Consider the following 19734-nt stretch of genomic DNA (forward strand, 5'->3'; position numbering starts at 1 on the left):
ATTAACAAATTACCTGTTCTGCCCAGGTAAATCCCCTGTTTGGTATTGAATTGAATTTCTTGGCAAAACACTAGATCCTTCACCTGGTAGGTTTCCTCTTATCATTCAGACAGCACCTTGGCTTGCCTCCACTCCAGTCCTTTTAGCTCTTTCAGTGCCCTGAAGCTTGTATTCCTGGGAAGGTCAAGTATTGGTTTCTTATAGCAGCCAAGGCTCGCAAAGGAGGATTAGTACTTTGATTCCTCCATAGGAAATCCAGTCTTAAGACTCTGAGGCCATTCGGACCGTGTCTGAGATAATTGGCTTGTGGAACCATCAGGGAAAGGCTCTTGGCCACCAGCTGAGCTAATTCTACTGAGAGAATTACAACATTTCTTCCTCTCACTTTCCTCTGACTACAGGAGGTAGCAGAAACCAAAGACCAGTGATTCTCTAGATGTGTGTCAGAATCATCTGGATGACCTTGTGAAAAATAAAGGTTCTTGAGCTCTAATCCTGACAATGCTAATTCAGTTTAAATTATGGTCAAAGGATCTCTATTATTTCTTTTAACTTGTAAAAATTTCAAACCCATAGAAAAGCTGAAAGAAATGTTTGGTGACCATCCATAGACCCTTTACCAAAATTCACCAGGAATTAACATTTTGTCACAATTATCTTTCTCAATAGAGATTGATTTTGTTAAACCATTTGAAAGCTAGTCACAGACGTTGCAACTCTTAACTCTTAAACCATGTATGCATCTCCTGATAAGGATGTTCTCTGTAACCACAATATCTTTATCACACTAAGAAAATTAACAATTTCTGGCCAGGTGCGGTGGCTCACGCCTGTAATCCCAGCACTTTGGGAGGCCGAGGCGGGCAGATCACGAGGTCAGCAGATCGAGACCATCCTGGCATAACACAGTGAAACCCCGTCTCTACTAAAAGTACAAAAAATTAGCTGGGCGTGGTAGTGGGCGCCTGTAATCCCAGCTACTCCGGAGGCTGAGGCAGGAGAATAGCGTGAACCCAGGAGGCAGAGCTCGCAGTGAGCTGAGATTGTGCCACTGCACTCCAGCCTGGGCGACAGTGCAAGACTCTGTCTCAAAAACAACAACAACAAAAAATTTAACAATTTCTTTCTTTTTTTTAATTTTGAGATGGAGTTTTGCTCTTGTAGCCCAGGCTGGAGTGCAATGGTGTGATCTCAGCTCACTGCAACCTCTGCCTCCTAGGTTCAAGTGATTCTCCTGCCCCAGCCTCCTGAGTAGCTGGGATTACAGGTGCCTGCCACCATGCCTGGCTAATTTTTTTTGTATTTTTAGTAGAGATGGGGTTTCACCATATTGGCCAGCCTGGTCGAACTCCTGACCTCAGATGATCCACCTGCCTCGACCTCCCAAAGTGCTGGGATTACAGGTGTGAGCCACTGGACCTGGCCAAAATTTAACAATTTCTTAATCTTATATATAGTTTATACAAGTTGAGCATCCCAAGTATGAAAACCTAAAATCTGTAATGCTCCAAAACTTGAAACTTTTTGAGTACCAACATGGTGCTCAAAGGAAATGCTTATTGGAACAGCTTAGATTTTGGATTTCTTGGATTTGGGATGCTCAACCTGTAAGTATAATGCAGAGATGCCAAAATCTGAAAAAGTCTGAAATCTGGAACATGTCTGGTCCCAAACATTTTGGATAAGGGATACTCAGCCTGTATTCACTTCTCAATATCCAAAATCTTAACAGCTTTTTTATTTCATTTTTGATCCAGGATCAAATAAAGGTTCATGTGTTATATTTCTCTTTTTTTATATATATCCTTTTTTTTATTATTATACTTTAGGTTTTAGGGTACATGTGCACAATGTGCAGGTTTGTTACATATGTATCCATGTGCCATGTTGGTTTGCTGCACCCATTAACTCGTCATTTAGCATTAGGTATATCTCCTAATGCTGTCCCTCCCCCCTCCCCCCAACCCACAACAGTCCCCGGGAGTGTGATGTTCCCCTTCCTGTGTCCATGAGTTCTCATTGTTCAATTCCCACCTGTGAGTGAGAACATGCGGTGTTTGGTTTTTTGTCCTTGCGACAGTTTACTGAGAATGATGTTTTCCAGTTTCATCCATGTCCCTACAAAGGACATGAACTCATCATTTTTTAGCTGCATAGCATTCCATGGTATATATGTGCCACATTTTTTTAATCCAGTCTATCGTTGTTGGACATTTGGGTTGGTTCCAACTCTTTGCTATTGTGAATAGTGCCGCAATAAACATACGTGTGCATGTGTCTTTATGGCAGCATGATTTATAGTCCTTTGGGTATATACCCAGTAATGGGATGGCTGGGGTCAAATGGTATTTCTAGTTCTAGATCCCTGAGGAATCGCCACACTGACTTCCACAATGGTTGAACTAGTTTACAGTCCCACCAACAGTGTAAAAGTGTTCCTATTTCTCCACATCCTCTCCAGGACCTGTTGTTTCCTGACTTTTTAATGATGGCCATTCTAACTGGTGTGAGATGGTATCTCATTGTGGTTTTGATTTGCATTTCTCTGATGGCCAGTGATGATGAGCATTTTTTCATGTGTTTTTTGGCTGCATAAATGTCTTCTTTTGAGAAGTGTCTGTTCATGTCCTTCGCCCACTTTTTGATGGGGTTGTTTTTTTCTTGTAAATTTGTTTGAGTTCATTGTAGATTCTCGATATTAGCCCTTTGTCAGATGAGTAGGTTGCAAAAAATTTCTACCATTCTGTAGTTGCCTGTTCACTCTGATGGTAGTTTCTTTTGCTGTGCAGAAGCTCTTTAGTTTAATTAGATCCCATTTGTCAATTTTGGCTTTTGTTGCCATTGCTTTTGGTGTTTTAGACATGAAGTCCTTGCCCACGCCTATGTCCTGAATGGTATTGCCTAGGATTTCTTCTAGGGTTTTTATGGTTTTAGGTCTAACATGTAAGCCTTTAATCCATCTTGAATTAATTTTTGTATAAGGTGTAAGGAAGGGATCCAGTTTCAGCTTTCTGCATATGGCTAGCCAGTTTTCCCAGCACCATTTATTAAATAGGGAATCCTTTCCCCATTGGTTGTTTTTGTCAGGTTTGTCAAAGATCAGATAGTTGTAGATATGCGGCATTATTTCTGAGGGCTCTGTTCTGTTCCATTGATCTATGTCTCTGTTGTGGTACCAGTACCATGCTGTTTTGGTTACTGTAGCCTTGTAGTATAGTTTGAAGTCAGGTAGCGTGATGCCTCCAACTTTGTTCTTTTGGCTTAGGATTGACTTGGCAGTGCCGTCCCTTTTTTGGTTCCATATGAACTTTAAAGTAGTTTTTTCCAATTCTGTGAAGAAAGTCATTGGTAGCTTGATGGGGATGGCATTGAATCTATAAATTACCTTGGGCAGTATGGCCATTTTCACGATACTGATTCTTCCAACCCATGAGCATGGAATGTTCTTCCATTTGTTTGTATCCTCTTTTATTTCATTGAGCAGTGGTTTGTAGTTCTCCTTGAAGAGGTCCTTCACATCCCTTGTAAGTTGGATTCCTAGGTATTTTATTCTCTTTGAAGCAATTGTGAATGGGAGTTCACTCATGATTTGGCTCTCTGTTTGTCTGTGATTGGTGTACAAGAATGCTTGTGATTTTTGTACATTGATTTTGTATCCTGAGACTTTGCTGAAGTTGCTAATCAGCTTAAGGAGATTTTGGGCTGAGACAATGGGATTTTCTAGATATACAATCATGTCATCTGCAAACAGGGACAGTTTGACTTCCTCTTTTCCTAATTGAATACCCTTTATTTCCTTCTCCTGCCTGATTGCTCTGGCCAGAACTTCCAGCACTATGTTGAATAGGAGCGGTGAGAGAGGGCATCCCTGTCTTGTGCCAGTTTTCAGAGGGAATGCTTCCAGTTTTTGCCCATTCAGTATGATATTGGCTGTGGGTTTGTCATAGATAGCTCTTATTATTTTGAGATATGTCCCATCAATACCTAATTTATTGAGAGTTTTTAGCATGAAGCGTTGTTGAATTTTGTCAAAGGCCTTTTCTGCATCTATTGAGATAATCATGTGGTTTTTGTCTTTGGTTCTGTTTATATGCTGGATTACATTTATTGATTTGCATATGTTGAACCAGCCTTGCATCCCAGGGATGAAGCCCACTTGATCATGGTGTATAAGCTTTTTGATGTGCTGCTGGATTCGGTTTGCCAGTATTTTATTGAGGATTTTTGCATCAATGTTCATCAAGGATATTGGTCTGAAATTCTCTTTTTTGGTTATGTCTCTGCCAGGCTTTGGTATCAGGACGATGCTGGCCTCATAAAATGTGTTAGGGAGGATTCCCTCTTTTTCTATCGATTGGAATAGTTTCAGAAGGAATGGTACCAGTTCCTCCTTGTACCTCTGGTAGAATTTGGCTGTGAATCCATCAGGTCCTGGATTCTTTTTGATTGGTAAGCTATTGATTATTGCCACAATTTCAGAGCCTGTTATTGGTCTATTCAGAGATTCAACAACTTCCTGGTTTAGTCTTGGGAGGGTGTATTTGTCGAGGAATTTATCCATTTCTTCTAGATTTTCTAGTTTATTTGCGTAGAGGTGTTTTTAGTATTCTCTGATGGTAGATTGTATTTCTGTGGGATCGGTGGTGATAACCCCTTTTTCATTTTTTATTGCATCTATTTGATTCTTCTCTCTTTTCTTCTTTATTAGTCTTGCTAGTGGTCTATCAATTTTGTTGATCTTTTCAAAAAACCAGCTCCTGGATTCATTAATGTTTTGAAGGGTTTTTTGTGTCTCTGTTTCCTTCAGTTCTGCTTGGATTTTAGTTATTTCTAGCGCTCTGCTAGCTTTTGAATGTGTTTGCTCTTGCTTTTCTAGTTCTTTTAATTGTGATGTTAGGGTGTCAATTTTGGATCTTTCCTGCTTTCTCTTGTGGGCATTTAGTGCTATAAATTTCCCTCTACACACTGCTTTGAATGTGTCCCAGAGATTCTGGTATGTTGTGTCTTTGTTCTCATTGGTTTCAAAGAACATCTTTATTTCTGCCTTCATTTCATTATGTACCCAATAGTCATTCAGGAGCAGGTTGTTCAGTTTCCATGTAGTTGAGCGGTTTTGAGTGAGTTTCTTAATCCTGAGTTCTAGTTTGATTGCACTGTGGTCTGAGAGACAGTTTGTTATAATTTCTGTTCTTTTACATTTGCTGAGGAGAGCTTTACTTCCAACTATGTGGTCAATTTTGGAATAGGTGTGGTGTGGTGCTGAAAAAAATGTATATTCTGTTGATTTGAGGTGGAGAGTTCTGTAGATGTCTATTAGGTCCACTTTGTGCAGAGCTGAGTTCAATTCCTGGATATCCTTGTTAACTTTCTGTCTCGTTGATGTGTCTAATGTTGACAGTGGGGTGTTAAAATCTCCCATTATTATTGTGTGGGAGTTTAAGTCCCTTTGTAGGTCACTCAGGACTTGCTTTACGAGTCTGGGTGCTCCTGTGTTGGGTGCATATATATTTAGGATAGTTAGCTCTTCTTGTTGAATTGATCCCTTTACCATTATGTAATGGCCTTCTTTGTCTCTTTTGATCTTTGTTGGTTTAAAGTCTATTTTATCAGACACTAGGATTGCAACCCCTGCCTTTTTTTGTTTTCCATTTGCTTGATAGATCTTCCTCCATCCGTTTATTTTGAGTCTGTGTATGTCTCTGCACGTGAGATGGGTTTCCTGAATACAGCACACTGATGGGTCTTGACTCCTTATCCAGTTTGCCAGTCTGTGTCTTTTAATTGGAGCATTTAGCCTATTTACATTTAAAGTTAATATTGTTATGTGTGAATTTGATCCTGTCATTATGATGTTAGTTGGTGATTTTGCTTGTTAGTTGATGCAGTTTCTTCCTAGCCTTGATGGTCTTTACAATTTGGCACGTTTTTGCAGTGGCTGGTACCGGTTGTTCCTTTCCATGTTTAGTGCTTCCTTCAGGAGCTCTTTTAGGGCAGGCCTGGTGGTGACAAAATCACTCAGCATTTGCTTGTCTGTAAAGTATTTTATTTCTCCTTCACTTATGAAGCTGAGTTTGGCTGGATATGAAATTCTGGGTTGAAAATTCTTTTCTTTAAGAATGTTGAATATCGGCCCCCACTCTCTTCTGGCTTGTAGAGTTTCTGCCGAGAGATCAGCTGTTAGTCTGATGGGCTTCCCTTTGTGGGTAACCCGACCTTTCTCTCTGGCCACCCTTAACATTTTTTCCTTCATTTCAACTTTGGTGAATCTGACAATTATGTGTCTTGGAGTTGCTCTTCTCGAGGAGTATCTTTGTGGCGTTCTCTGTATTTCCTGAATCTGAATGTTGGCCTGCCTTGCTAGATTGGGGAAGTTCTCCTGGATAATATCTTGCAGAGTGTTTTCCAACTTGGTTCCATTCTCCCCGTCATTTTCAGGTACACCAATCAGACGTAGATTTTGTCTTTTCACATAGTCCCAAATTTCCTGGAGGCTTTGTTTGTTTCTTTTTATTCTTTTTTCTCTAAACTTCCCTTCTCGCTTCATTTCATTCATTTCATCTTCCATCACTGATACCCTTTCTTCCAGTTGATCGCATCGACTTCCGAGGCTTCTGCAATCTTCGCGTAGTTCTCGAAACTTGGCTTTCAGCTCCATCAGCTCCTTTAAGCCCTTCTCTCCGTTGGTTATTCTAGTTATCCATTCATCTAATTTTTTTTCAAAGTTTTTAACTTCTTTGCTATTGTTTTGAATTTCCTCTCGTAGCTCAGAGTAGTTTGATCGTCTGAAGCCTTCTTCTCTCAACTCGTCAAAGTCATTCTCCATCCAGCTTTGTTCCGTTGCTGGTGAGGAACTGCGTTCCTTTGGAGGAGGAGAGGTGCTCTGCTTTTTAGAGTTTCCAGTTTTTCTGCTCTGTTTTTTCCCCATCTTTGTGGTTTTATCTACTTTTTGTCTTTGATGATGGTGATGTACAGATGGGTTTTTGGTGTGGATGTCCTTTCTGTTTGTTAGTTTTCCTTCTACCAGACAGGACCCTCAGCTGCAGGTCTGTCGGAGTTTGCTAGAGGTCCACTTCAGACCCTGTTTGGCTGAGTGTCAGCAGCGGTGGCTGCAGAACAGTGGATTTTCGTGAGACCACAAATTCAGCTGTCTGATAGTTCCTCTGGAAGTTTTGTCTCAGAGGAGTACCTGGCCGAGTGAGGTGTCAGTCTGTCCCTACTTGGGGGGTGCCTCCCAGTTAGGCTGCTCGGGGGTCAGGGACCCACTTTAGGAGGCAGTCTGTCCGTTCTCAGATCTCCAGCTGCGTGCTGGGAGAACCACTACTCTCTTCAAAGCTGTGAGACAGGGACATTTAAGTCTGCAGAGGTTCCTGCTGAATTTTTGTTTGTGCCCTGCCCCCAGAGGTGGAGCCTACAGAGGCAGGCAGGCCTCCTTGAGCTGTGGTGGGCTCCACCCAGTTCGAGCTTCCTGGCTGCTTTGTTTACCTAAGCAAGTCTGGGCAATGGTGGGCGCCCCTCCCCGAGCCTCGCTGCCGCCTTGCAGTTTGATCTCAGACTGCTGTGCTGGCAATCAGCGAGATTCTGTGGGCATAGGACCCTCCGAGCCAGGTCCGGGACACAATCTCCTGGTGTGCCGTTTTCCAAGCCCGTTGGAAAAGCGCAGTATTAGGGTGGGACTGACCCGATTTTCCAGGTGCCGTCTGTTACCCCTTTCTTTGACTAGGAAAGGGAACTCCCTGACCCCTTGCCCTTCCCAAGTGAGGCAATGCCTCGCTCTGCTTCGGCTCGCGCACACTGCGCTGCACTGACTGTCCTGCACCCACTGTTTGGCGCTCCCTAGTGAGATGAACCCGGTACCTCAAACGGAAATGCAGAAATCACCTGTCTTCTGTGCCGCTCACGCTGGGACCTGTAGACTGGAGCTGTTCCTATTCGGCCACCTTGGCTCCCTTTCCTATATTTCTCTTAAGTGTCTTATTTTACAACAGATCTCCTGCATTCTTTTGTCTTTCATGACTTTGGTTTTGCTGAATAATTTACTCCAATTGTCTTAGATAAGGTTCCATAATTTGTACGTGCCATTTCCTCATGATTAGATTCATGAGGAATGAATCTTAAACATTTTTGACAAGAGCCCTATGTAGATACGTACTTAACTGCACCACATTACAAGGCTCATATTTTTGTTTTTGTTTTTGGAGACGGAGTCTTACTGTATCACCCAGACTAGAGTGCAGTGGTACAATCTCAGCTCACTGTAACCTCTGCCTCCCGGGTTCAAGTGATTCTGATGCCTCAGCCTCCTGAGTAGCTGGGACTGTAGGCATGTGCCATCACGCCTGTAGATAGGGTTTCACCATGTTGGCCAGGCTGGTCTGGAACTCCTGACCTCAGGTGATCCATCCACCTCGGCCTCTCAAAGTGTTGGGATTACAAGCGTGAGCCACCGCGCCCAGCCAAGGTTGACCCACTATTGATAATAAGCTTGATCATTTGGTTAAGGTGGTGGATGGCCAGATCTCACCACAGATGTGTGTTGTGTGTGTGTGTGTGTGTGTGTGTGTGTATTTTCCCCTTTGTAATTCATAGTCTGTGGGGTAATACTTTATGATTATATGGCTCTCCAAAAACTCTTCACATATTTTGGCATCCATCGTTTTTGCCTTGTTCAACATTACATGTTGGGGACTGCAAACTGGCAATTCTTTAAGTTCATTTTACCTATATTAGCCTGCATTTCTCTGTAAAGAAGAGCTTACCCTTTTTACCCTCTTTTTATTTTTGAGGTCTTAATAGATTCTTCTTATTCAGTGAACTATCTATTATCCAGTATCATTTTATCTTTTTTTAACTTTTTAGGTTTAGGGGAACATGCAGGATTATTGCATAGGTAAATTGAATGTCATGGGGGTTTGGTGTACAGATGATCATTTTCTTGACGTTCAAATTGTCCCTAATTTTGGCCAGTAGGAGTCCCCCCAGGCAAGCTCTTTTGCCCTTTTGCTGCGGTTTTATTTGACATTGAGCATTTTCTTGCTTCTAGTACAACACGGTATCTCGGATTCACATTTGGACTCTCCTTGCCCCAAACCTGAATGTGGTCTTTCCCCAAGGAACCCTGGTTCCTCTTAGTGTGGGGAGTAGCATTGAGAAACCAAGGTTTGCATGTTGGGTGTGCTTATTGCTATTGGGGAGTCATTGCTCCTAGGCTATCTCAGTGTCCTAGATATGTGTCATGAGTTCAGAGCATCTTTGTCGTTTAAAGTTGTTAGGTGGTTCCGATATATGGCTAAGGTTAAGAACCACTGACTGAGGCCCAGGCATAGGGAGTCATTTTACTATTGCTCTTATTTTAAAAAAGATCTTTACATTTTACACACACCCTTACCCCCATTCTGTCTACTTCAGAGGGGATAGATTTCAGAAGACCTGGGTTCTGGTCCTTGTTCTGCTATTGATGGTGTAATGGGGCAAGCTACGTGACATCATCTTTGAAATGGGTGGTTGTGAGGATCCAGTGAGATCCTGTGAGGTAAACTGAAGTACTGGACATGAGTTCAGGAATATTATTGATGAAGCATTCAGTACGGGACAACTTGCTGAGACATTCAGGAGATAGCTTGCTGTACTTTAAGCAAGCAGTCTTGATACTAGAAGACCATAAAATATCCTACTTTATATCTAATGAACTCAACATGACATTGCTGAGAAGGGAGAAAGACTGATGGGTACTATGTCCCATTTTCCAGATGGAGAGACTGAGTAACTTTTCCAGTCTTCTGTTGCAGCCAGTAGTCAAGCATGGGATGGACTATTGCACAGCTCTGGCATTATAACCCTCTGTGCATTGGGCTCTTGAGTTCTGACTCCAAGGATGTAAAGAGATTGAGCAGAGAAGAGAACAAAAGATGCTCAGTTGTGTTAGTCAAGCAAAACCTGTTGAATTCTGTGCAGGTAATCTACCTTTGCAGGGTCAAGGGGATGCTGACTGGACTAATATTTGGGTTTTAGAGTGGCTGGTGTTCCCACATCCCCTTTGGGGGCAAAGTGGAAGAGATGACCCTTTTGTGATATACTGGTGTCCGTACAGGCCCCTTCCGGAGGCTTGTTGTCAACCTGGGCTTCCAGGCACACAGCTAATGAGTATTGAGGCCTCCATTCACCATCTCCCTCTTCCCTGAAAAAAGCTGGGGGCATAGTCAGCATGGAGCCCTACCTGCTTTGCACTGAAAGACTCAAAACACAGAGCCGTGCAAGTGTATCTCCACACACATCTTCATCTGTAATAAAAGTTTGATAGGCTGGGCACGGTGGCTCATGCCTGTAATCCCAGCACTTTGGGAGGCCGAAGTGGGTGGATCACCTGAGGTCAGGAGTTTGAGACCAGCTTGGCCAACATGGTGAAAACCTGTCTCTACTAAAAAACACAAAAATTAGCCAGGCGTGGTGGCATGTGCCTATAATCCCAGCTACTCAGGAGGCTGAAGCAGGAGAATCGCTTGAACCCAGGAGGTAGAGGTTGCAGCGAGCTGAGATTATGCCATTGCACTCCAGCCTGGGCGACAAGAGTGAAACTCCGTCTCAAAAAAAAAAAAAGAAAGTTTGATAAATGGTTATCGAATGTGTGAGAAAGTGTGGCTGGAAAGTGACTAGTAATTCAAACCCTTGTGGCTGCTGTGAGCCAAGAGTAGAGGCAGCAGCCTTGTTCTCACCAGTTGGGTACCATTAATATCTCTGCAGGGAGACTTTCCTTTGGGACCATTGAGTCAACATCTCAGAGATGTCTTAAAAATCAGGCCACCTTGAAGCAGTACCATCACATAAGCATTGTTACTGCCACTGTATTAGGTAAAGCCAACTGATTCTAGCCAAATGCCTGCGTGTGCTCTGCTTGGACCTGCCTTAGGATCTTGGCCTATTTTTTTTTTTTTTTTTTTTTTTTTTGAGACGGTGTCTTTCTCTGTTCCCCAGGCTGGAGTGCAGTGGCACGATCTCGGCTCACTGCAAGCTCCACCTCCCGGGTTCACGCCATTCTCCTGCCTCAGCCTCCCAAGTAGCTGGGACTACAGGCACCCGCCAACACGCCCGGCTAATTTTTTGTATTTTTAGTAGAGACGGGGTTTCACGGTGTTAGCCAGGTTGGTTTCGATCTCCTGCCCTCGTGATCCGCCTGCCTCAGCCTCCCAAAGTGCTGGGATTACAGGCTTGAGCCACCGTGCCCGGCCGATCTTGGCCTGATTTTTCCCTCCTCCTGGGACTGGATGAAGCAATATAGATTGTATGTTGTAACTTCCTTACATTTTGCTGTGTGAGGGGTAAAGAAATTCTTGGATAAAAGCCTCTGGAGTGAAGAACAGGACAAGGAAGTATGCTTTAGCCTGATGATAAAAACACCCACAGCTCGTGCTAGCTGCCCCAACAGGTTGAGAAACCATCTTTATTTAAGAACTGCCTGCTACCAGAGTCAATAAATAACTATCATTACAAGAAGTACAGGAGAGAAATAGTAGGCCAGTGGGAGTGGTTCCGTTTTAACAAACACTGAGTCAAGTCAGTGGTCCGATGAAGCCCTAGCATTTGCCAAGCTGTGAGTCTCTCTAAGCTGTGCAGGCCCTGGATGGGACAGGTAAGTTAGAGGAGTCTTGGGGCCGAGGCAAGATGTATCCCATCTAAGGGCACTAAGTGTCATAGGCCCCAAAGGCTGCCTGGGGCTCTGGCCAAAGCTATCTGACCTATTTTGTTTCTCTCATTTTCCTTTACGTCCTGTCTGCCCAAAGCCTATGACCATATACACAATTCCACGGGTGTCCCGCAGCTACCAGGTGCCTGTTTCCGTAGAGCTTTTTGGAGGCACATAGAAAAATGCCCTTCTAATCCCTTTTATGCTAAGAGACTCTCTGGCAATCCCCATCACATCCAGGAGGAAGCCTAGGGTAGGCCTCACCCAGGGAGACAGAGCACTACTGTCATGCCAGTGGCCACAGGTTTGACCTGTGTCTCTGACCAATGAGCCAGTTGGCAGTGCCAACTGTGTCTCTGACCAATGAGCCAGTTGGCAGTGCCATTCTGAGACCAGGCAGAGAAAAGATTCCTCTGTAGCTGGGGAAGAGATTAAGGGAGTCAAACATTCCTAGCCATTTTGGGCTCTTGCCCAGAGTACAGGCTGGCTGGCCCTTGGGGCTGCCCTAAAGAGGCAGCATACGCTGGGATAAGCACTGGGCTGTAACCAGAATTCCTAGATGAGCCCCCTTAATGGCTTCCCGTAAGGTGCGGGGCCACAGCAGGTGGGATCTCCAAGACTTCCTGGGCTGAACACTTTGATTCTAAGAGTCTCATCTCTGGATCGACACTTGGACCATCTCCTGCCCCTCCAGTCACAGCTTCACCTATCCTAGACCCCATGTCAACAGCTGTCAAAATTCCTCAAAGGTCCCTCAGAAAGAAGCTCTTCCTTATTCCAGGGCCTCCTGGAATGAGGAATGTCATTCCAGAGGTTTTTTTCTGATGTTTAACCTGTTTCGTCTGTTGTTACTTTATGAAAAGAAAAAGACACCCCCCACCTACCCCATGGCCTTGCCACTCCCTGGCACCATTTGTATCATTTGCTGCCCTGAATGAAAGCAGATAACCTGACCTTGCTGGGCCCTGAGACTCCATCTGGAGAGAGCTGCCTTCCCCCTGAGGCTGGGTGTACATCTGGATTGTTAGAGCAGCAAGGACCATGGAGCCAGGGCAAAGGGCTCTGTAAGGGGAGCCCAAATGTATGCAGAAGAGAGGACACTTTTCTCCCTGGGCCCTGAAGAGGTGCCTACAGGTGGTTCCTGTCCCTAGTCCCCAAGGTGTTTACTGGCCACTAAGCTGTGGGGTAAAGTACTTGTTTGTGGCTGTTCCTCTTGCCGTCTCCTCTGGGGCTTGATGTGTGAGAGGAGATAACCCAGAACCGTGGTCTCATCATCACAGTGAAAATAAGCACACTCTCAACTCCTCCAGCCCATCTGGGCAGAGAACACGAAAATCAGAGAATCCCTGGGCAGGAGGGGATCCTGAGAAGCATCTAATCTAGTCTTCTGGAAGCAAGCTCATGTACAAGTCACTCTAGCAGAAGGCTGTTGCATTTTACAAGCTTGCATGTCCTCAGGTCACCTATTGTCTTATTAAACCTTAGTCAGTACTCTACCTGAATCTCAGGCTGCAGGAACATTTATTTTATTGTCGTTCTATCCCTCAAATTCTGTCTGCCCAGGTTTTCCTGGGGCTCAGTTTTCCCTGGTTAAAAAGCCTTCGTGGGTCTCCCAGGAGGTCTGCCTTCCTCCCCCTTTTTAGTGGACCTCATTAGCATTAAGGTACTTGTAAGTATCGTTGGCCTCAAGCAAGTTTAGGGGCTGTAGCCTCCAGCTTCACTGGTTAGGTCCTATGCCAAACCAGCTCCTCCCTCGGCCCAGCAACTGGACACCTGTCCCCTGCTTCCCCTGACGCAGCCCGATGCAATGAGGAAGGAATTGGATAAAACTTGGAAGGAGGTTTTGTTCAGCATCCCCTTTCTGATGGAGAACCAGGCACAGGCCAAGTCGTGGCCAGAGGGGGGCCAGGAGGGATGCTAGGCCAAGTTTGGACTCCCTGTCAGGGAGAATGGTCATATAGCTGAGCCCCTAGCACCCTTGCTTGTAAGGGTTGGGAAGAGGTGAGGAGGCTTTGATGAGCCAGCTCTAGGAAAGCTGACCCGGGCTGGGGGTGGGTGGGTAGGGTGCAGTGGGGATTTGGTTGTGGCAGGGAAAAGGCATGTGAGCTTATATTTTTAAAAAATTGTAGTGGGTAAACATCAACATAAACCTGCCCAGGAAAATAGAGCAGGACTTAAAAGTTTAAAAAACCATAACAAAATAGAGCTCTAACTGTAAACTACAGAAAACAGGCTCAGAGCTTCCGAGGACATATGCCCTTCAAGATGCCTGTCCCGCTGCCCCCTGTGAAGGGCCACCTGTCAGAGCACGGGCTTTGGGGTTTCCTGGTTGTGCTGCTGCTCTTGCCTAGGGAATCTGCTCTTGCTTTGGCCTCTTTGGAGGGTGACAGGGAGCTTCAAGTCAGCACTCCATGTTGAAGTTCGGTAGAAGCTCTGCCCACACCTTGGACTGGAACCCAGCCATGCCAATCCCCATGATCACCAATCCGAACCCCTTGAAGTAGAATTTTCATACCCTACTGACTAACCACCTTCTTAGCCAGGCCATAGCCATTCAGCAGTGCCTCCTTCCTCTGGGTAGACAAACAGCCTTGAACAGAAAGGTGGGAGACTCGAGTTCTTAACCCAGCCCCATCTCTTCCGGGCTGTGACCTTGGGAATCCCAGATCCTCTCTGGACCACCTCCATTTCCTCATCTGTTGAGGGGCTTGAAGAAGTTGAGCTCTAAGGCTTCTTCCAACTCCGACGTTCTGTGACTGGTAGTATACCCAGAGCTCAGGAAAGGATGGCCCATTTATTAACCCCTTTTTCTCTGGGGAAATGCAAGCAGTCCAAGGCCGTCTGGGAGCGGATCTGGCCAGGTGGTCCTAGGTATACCTGGGAGCAGGCAGGGCCACATTTATCCTCTGCCCTTCCCAGAAACCTCCCAATTCCAGGACACACAGCATGAGTGCTGCATTCCCCTCCCAGGCAAGAGTGAGTCAGTGCTGGGAGAGCAGAGTCTGGGGCTGCAGGTCGGGGAGGCTGAGCTGACTGCAGGCAGCGCTGGAGGGAGAGGCGGGCGCATGATTGGCCATCTCCTGCCCAAACCCTGGAGGGACTGTGCAGGATGGGTCTTGGAGGGGTGGGAGACCCCACCAAAACAAGCCCTTTAGTCACCCAGCCACCTGAAGTGGCACTGTCAATCTGGGGATGACAGGGTCAGGTTGGCAGTGTTGGCTGAGAGGGCATCGTCACCTAGGTTGTGACTATCTCAGACCAAGGCTGGTGCCCCTTTCCACCAAGGGCCCTGGCCTCTCAACTCTTTTTGGCTCCCACCCCAAGCAGCCTGGAGTATCATCCCCCTCAAAGCTGAAGGGGCTCAGGCTCCCAGCCTCAGGCATCGGGGCGCTGGTTCTCAGCTGCTTGGGCAGGCAGGAGCCCCTAGGGAGTCATCGGGGACAGCGTCAGGGTCCTTGCTGCTGCTGAAGGGAGAAGGTAGGAGAGTTCTTGGTCCCAGGGCTTGCCCTTCTTCCTTAGACTGAAGGATGGTGAGGTGTGCACTTCGCCCCAGTTCTTCAGCCTGTTCATGTCTGGTGTTCCTGCCGGGCCTAGGACTGCTCTCAAGTGGCTGAGTCTGTATAGGGTCCCAGAGTGCCATCTCTGCTGAGTTGAAGACATGTTTTTAAAACCCCCTTCTTCCCACAGGCCTGTTCCTTCCCTCCAGGCAGCCTAGAGCTCAGGTATAGGCGTCAGTGTCATCATGGAAGTTACTGCCTGGTGCCTCTCGATTTAAAGAAAATCCTTGCGTGGGTTCTATCCTGCGGCAGAATATAAAATATCCTACCTCCTACAAAAAGGGCACTGTTTAAAGTAGGTATTTAAAACCAGCCACTCTCTGGCACAGTGTCAGGCCACCTTGGCAGCAGGAAGGGGCCGGCTGGCTGTGTCCATCGGAGGTGGCGTCCAGCTGCGGCGCAGAGGGAGGGGTTCCAGGATCAGAGCTCCAGGGAGCCTATGAGGATCAGCATCGCCACGGAGTGGGAAACGATGGTGCCAGGGTGTGGTGCTGGGCGGACTGCCATGTTCTCCACCATCATGCTTGTGCCTGAAACCAGCACAAGCTGAGTCAGCTGGGCCTGGGACTACCCTAGCCCCACCCTTGTGGCAAGACTAAGGAGACTCACAGGGCCAGCTGCAGGCCTGGGAGCGGACGGCTGGGTGGTCTTCTCAGTCCGACTCCTACGGTGTTTTGTAGGCCTTTTGCTATTGCTGGTTGGTCCTCAGCCTCCCCCTGCACCCTGCTCCCTTCCCTGGCCCTCGGGGATGTTCTGGGGGCTGGGTAGAAATGTGCTGGCAAGGCAGTTCTAGGACTACTTTGCACTTGGTTCCTGCCTGCCTTCCACTTTCCTTTGCGGGTAGAGATTGGAGTTGGCCTGGGTGGGAATGATCCCCTCAGGTATCTGGGTGGATCCTGAATCTCTCGAGGGGATAAGGGCAGGGGAGGGGCAGCACCTCCATTCCTCACGATGTGGACTTCTGCAGGGATCCCATCCCCTCCGGGCCCTGTGGTCCGAATTTGTACCAGGGCATGGCCAATGTCTTCAGGCACTGGGATTTCTATCCAGTTCTTGCCGGTGAGGTGGAGCGTGGGAGTCAGGTGTAAGTCATTCTGGTACAGCATCTGTGGGAAGGAGGTTTCCAGGTGGAGTTTCCTGACACCAGGCTGATCGTTGAGTCATTCCCAGCTTTAGGTACTGGGAGGAGCCCCGATGGTTCTGGGCTCTTGAGGTCTAGCCTCCTCACCCCTCCTCCCCATTGACAAAGCTCCTCATTGGTGGAGGAAAGCTTGCAGGCCACTAAACTGTTTCTGTAGACTCCTTAAGCTAGAAGAACCCCCATACTCCATCCTCATAGTCCATCATTGCCCCTGTGAACTCTGCCTTTCTGCAGTGATACCATCTGCCCCTGTTTTTATAGTTTCTACTGCAAGTTACCGAGAGAATCGTTCATGAATTTCATTCCTCTCACAGTCATAAACCCTTTGCTTATGTCTCACTCAGATGCCTCTTGCTATAAATTGCTGCTTCTTATGTGCACTGGAAACACAGAGGAGCTGTTCCTTCCCATTCTGGGCCTAGCTGATCCCTTCCTCACCTTATAGCCGGTGACTGCAGACTCATTTCGGAAAGGGACCACAGGGTCCCACTTAATGCTGAGACTGGAGCTTGAGAAAGTCCAGGAGATGTTGCCAGGAGGTCGCTGCGGAGCTGCCAGAGAGGAAGAATTGGAGAGATGTCCAAACATTTCCCTGGCACCCCGCACCCCCTCACCTTTAGCCAGCCTTTCTCTGGATGTTTGCTTCTAGCAGTTACACCCAGCACATTCTGTCACCCATGTCCACGAAACAAAGCCCATGAAAATCCAAAGGTTGGAGAAGTGTGAGACGCTTCAGGGGCCATGAATTCCATTCCCTTATTTCCATTAAGCTCGCTGCCTAGTTTCTGTTCAGACCAGAGCTGGTGGGCTAGAGCATTTGTCTTATCATTCGGGAAAGAGTGATCTCAGAGGCACCCACCCTCCAACATATTCCCCTACCCCCACCCCAGGCAGACAGACTCACGGGGCTTCATGGTCGTGGCGTTGGCAGAAGGGCTGGCAGGCCCAGTGCCAGCCCGGTTGTAGGCCCTCACGGTCACATGGTACTTGGTGTTGGAATGCAGGCCGCTGACTCGGGCACTGGTGTCCAGCCCTGCTGTCCTCACTCGGTCTGCGGCTGCTTCTTTGTCCCCAGCTTTCCAGTAGCGGATCTGAAGGAGGCGGGGGTACCCAAGGGGTAGTAGTCAAGCCCAGGATCTCAGGGCTGCCCCGGCCCCCAACATTCTGTTCCTTTCTTGCTCATCCTGGTCCTTGTGACCCAGTCTCAGGCCTCAGAACCTGGACACTAGATCATGAGCACCCAGACAGCAGGGCCGTGTGGGTGTGAGTCCCTGCTGTCTGTTGGTGCCTAGTTCAAGGAAGGTGCTCAAGACATGGGTCAGGGAAGGAGCCGGTGGCACAGGCTCAACCTAGCAATGGCCTGCTGGAGCCCATCTCATTTCATTAACTTGGGGGGGCTACCATGGGCATGCTGCTAAGGGACAGAAAATGCTTATTTGTACTGCAAAGTAGTCCCCTGGCCCCAAGCAAGTTTCTGAAGGTTGCCTAATAAATGAAAACCCATTTTCATGGTAATCATAGCATGAAGACCTGCTAAATATGCTTTCAAATCAAGGGCAGAGTTTGGAATTATCTCCACACTGTGGCTTGCCTAAGCTATTGTACTCAAATCTAGAGTACTCTACTGGAATGAACTTGTGCTATCACTAGTAGGCCCAGCTTGATGGTTCCTTCTTGCTTTTCCTTCTTTCTCTCCCTCTTGCTTCCCCTCACTTGCCGTCTGCTCCACAGGTACCCCTATGTGGAGTTCTCATGGGCCCAGGACACAGGCCAGACTGCTGGGCCCCAGATTCCCCCGGGACAGGATGATCAACTGTCCATAGAACGGCTCAGGCTGTTTTCTGTGCAGCCCTGGACAGGCCAGCCTGAATGGGCTCTGGGATGAAAGGGGCAGGCCATGCCGCTTCCCAGAACCTGTTCCTTCTACCCTCCCAGCTTCCAATGCTGGCTCTAGCCAAGCATTTACTTTAAGGCTGCCTCCAGAGTCTGTCTTCCCCAGTGGGCAGAAGCCATGGGGTCTTTTTTTTTTTTTTTTTTTTTGAGATGGAGTCTCGCTCTGTCACCCAGGCTGGAGTGCAGTGGTGCAATCTCAGCTCACTGCAACCTCTGCCTCCTGAACTCAAGCGATTCTCCTGCCTCAGCCTCCTAAGTAGCTGGGATTACAGGCATGGGCCACCACGCCCAGCTAATTTTTGTATTTTTAGTAGAGGCGGGGCTTCACCATGTTGGCCAGGCTGGTCTCGAACTCCTGATCCCAGGAGATCTACCGCCTCAGCCTCCCAAAGTGCTGGGATTACAGGCATGAGCCACCGCGCCCGGCCTGCCATGGGGTCTTAGTGAAACTTGCATTCACAGTGCTGCATAGACTGGACGCTCAGTTTGCCATGTCAGTGAACCAGGGACGCCAGGAGGAATGATTAGTGATCTGTGAGTTGTTCCCACCTGGCTTTGAAGCCCCAGCACCCCTTCCTCTCCCAAGCCCCAGGTTGGTGCTCACCTCATACCCCAGGAGGATACCATTCATGTCCTGCTGCACGGGTTCCCAGGTCACGTTCATCTCTGAGGATGAGACCCCTTTGGCCCAGACCTTGGTAGGGGCCACCCTGGGCTCTGGGGACCGATACAGAATGGGTTTGGATTCCCAGGGCCCCTCTGTGTCCTGCAGAGCAGCCCCCAACCAGGATTGCCTTTGCTTAAGATTTTGGAGGAAAGCCCAGGGCTCAGGATGAAGACGGAGTGGGAGCCCCCCGAGCAGTGCTCCAGGGCCCACTTCTCTTCCCAGAGAGCCTCCCTTTTCCTAACCCCGAAGGGAGACAAGGTAGCAAGAGCTGGAAGTGAGGCCAGTGGTGTTGAACCCAGGTGTCCTCTCAACCTCCTCCTATGGAACTGAGCTGGGAGATGAGTAGCGTTCCCCCCCCCCCCACACCCCTGTGGACAAGTGGCTGGGGTAGGGACGAGCAGTGGGCCCGGGGGCAGCCCACCTTCCTCAGCTGAGTACACGAGTGCAGTGAGGCTCTCGGGCCCATCCCCGCGGCGGTTGTAGCTGCGGATCTTGACCTCAAAGGGCGTGTAGGGCCGGACGCTCTCGTTGCTGTAGACGAAGTACTGGGCATCGGCGCCGGGCACCCGGGCGGTCTGCCAGTGAGTGCTGCCCTGCCTGCGGAAGGACAGCAGGTAGCCGAAGCCGTCTCCGTTCTGGTACTCCCGTGACATGGGCTGAGGGGCAAGAGCGTGGCATGGGCGAGGGTCCGCGGCACGTGTCCCTGCCCGTTCCCTGGCCCCACCCAACCTTTGCCAAGAGTAGCGGCCCTGGACGCCTACGCCTGCAGCGTGGATTCGCGTAAGGGGCAGCGGGTGCG

At 47.9% G+C, this 19734-nt stretch overlaps 1 protein-coding gene across 3 annotated transcripts in view; it reads right to left on the reverse strand.

The window, feature by feature from the left end:
• Window positions 1-11405: 11405 nt before the first annotated feature.
• Window positions 11406-19734, reverse strand: part of CNTN2 (contactin 2) — a 33547-nt gene continuing 25218 nt past the window's right edge. For all 3 annotated transcript variants that reach the window (XM_058430632.1, XM_032137185.2, XM_058430633.1), the window contains 6 exons: window positions 19357-19591; window positions 18873-18985; window positions 17280-17466; window positions 16814-16926; window positions 16172-16340; window positions 11406-15764 (listed from right to left, as the gene is read on the reverse strand). In XM_058430632.1, coding sequence (XP_058286615.1) covers window positions 15655-15764; window positions 16172-16340; window positions 16814-16926; window positions 17280-17466; window positions 18873-18985; window positions 19357-19591 — 927 coding nt within the window. In that variant the 3' untranslated portion in view covers window positions 11406-15654. The remainder of the gene's footprint in view (window positions 15765-16171; window positions 16341-16813; window positions 16927-17279; window positions 17467-18872; window positions 18986-19356; window positions 19592-19734) is intronic.

This window comes from Hylobates moloch, unplaced genomic scaffold (genome assembly GCF_009828535.3).
Source record: "Hylobates moloch isolate HMO894 unplaced genomic scaffold, HMol_V3 SCAFFOLD_18, whole genome shotgun sequence".
In the NCBI taxonomy this organism is placed as follows: domain Eukaryota; kingdom Metazoa; phylum Chordata; class Mammalia; order Primates; family Hylobatidae; genus Hylobates; species Hylobates moloch.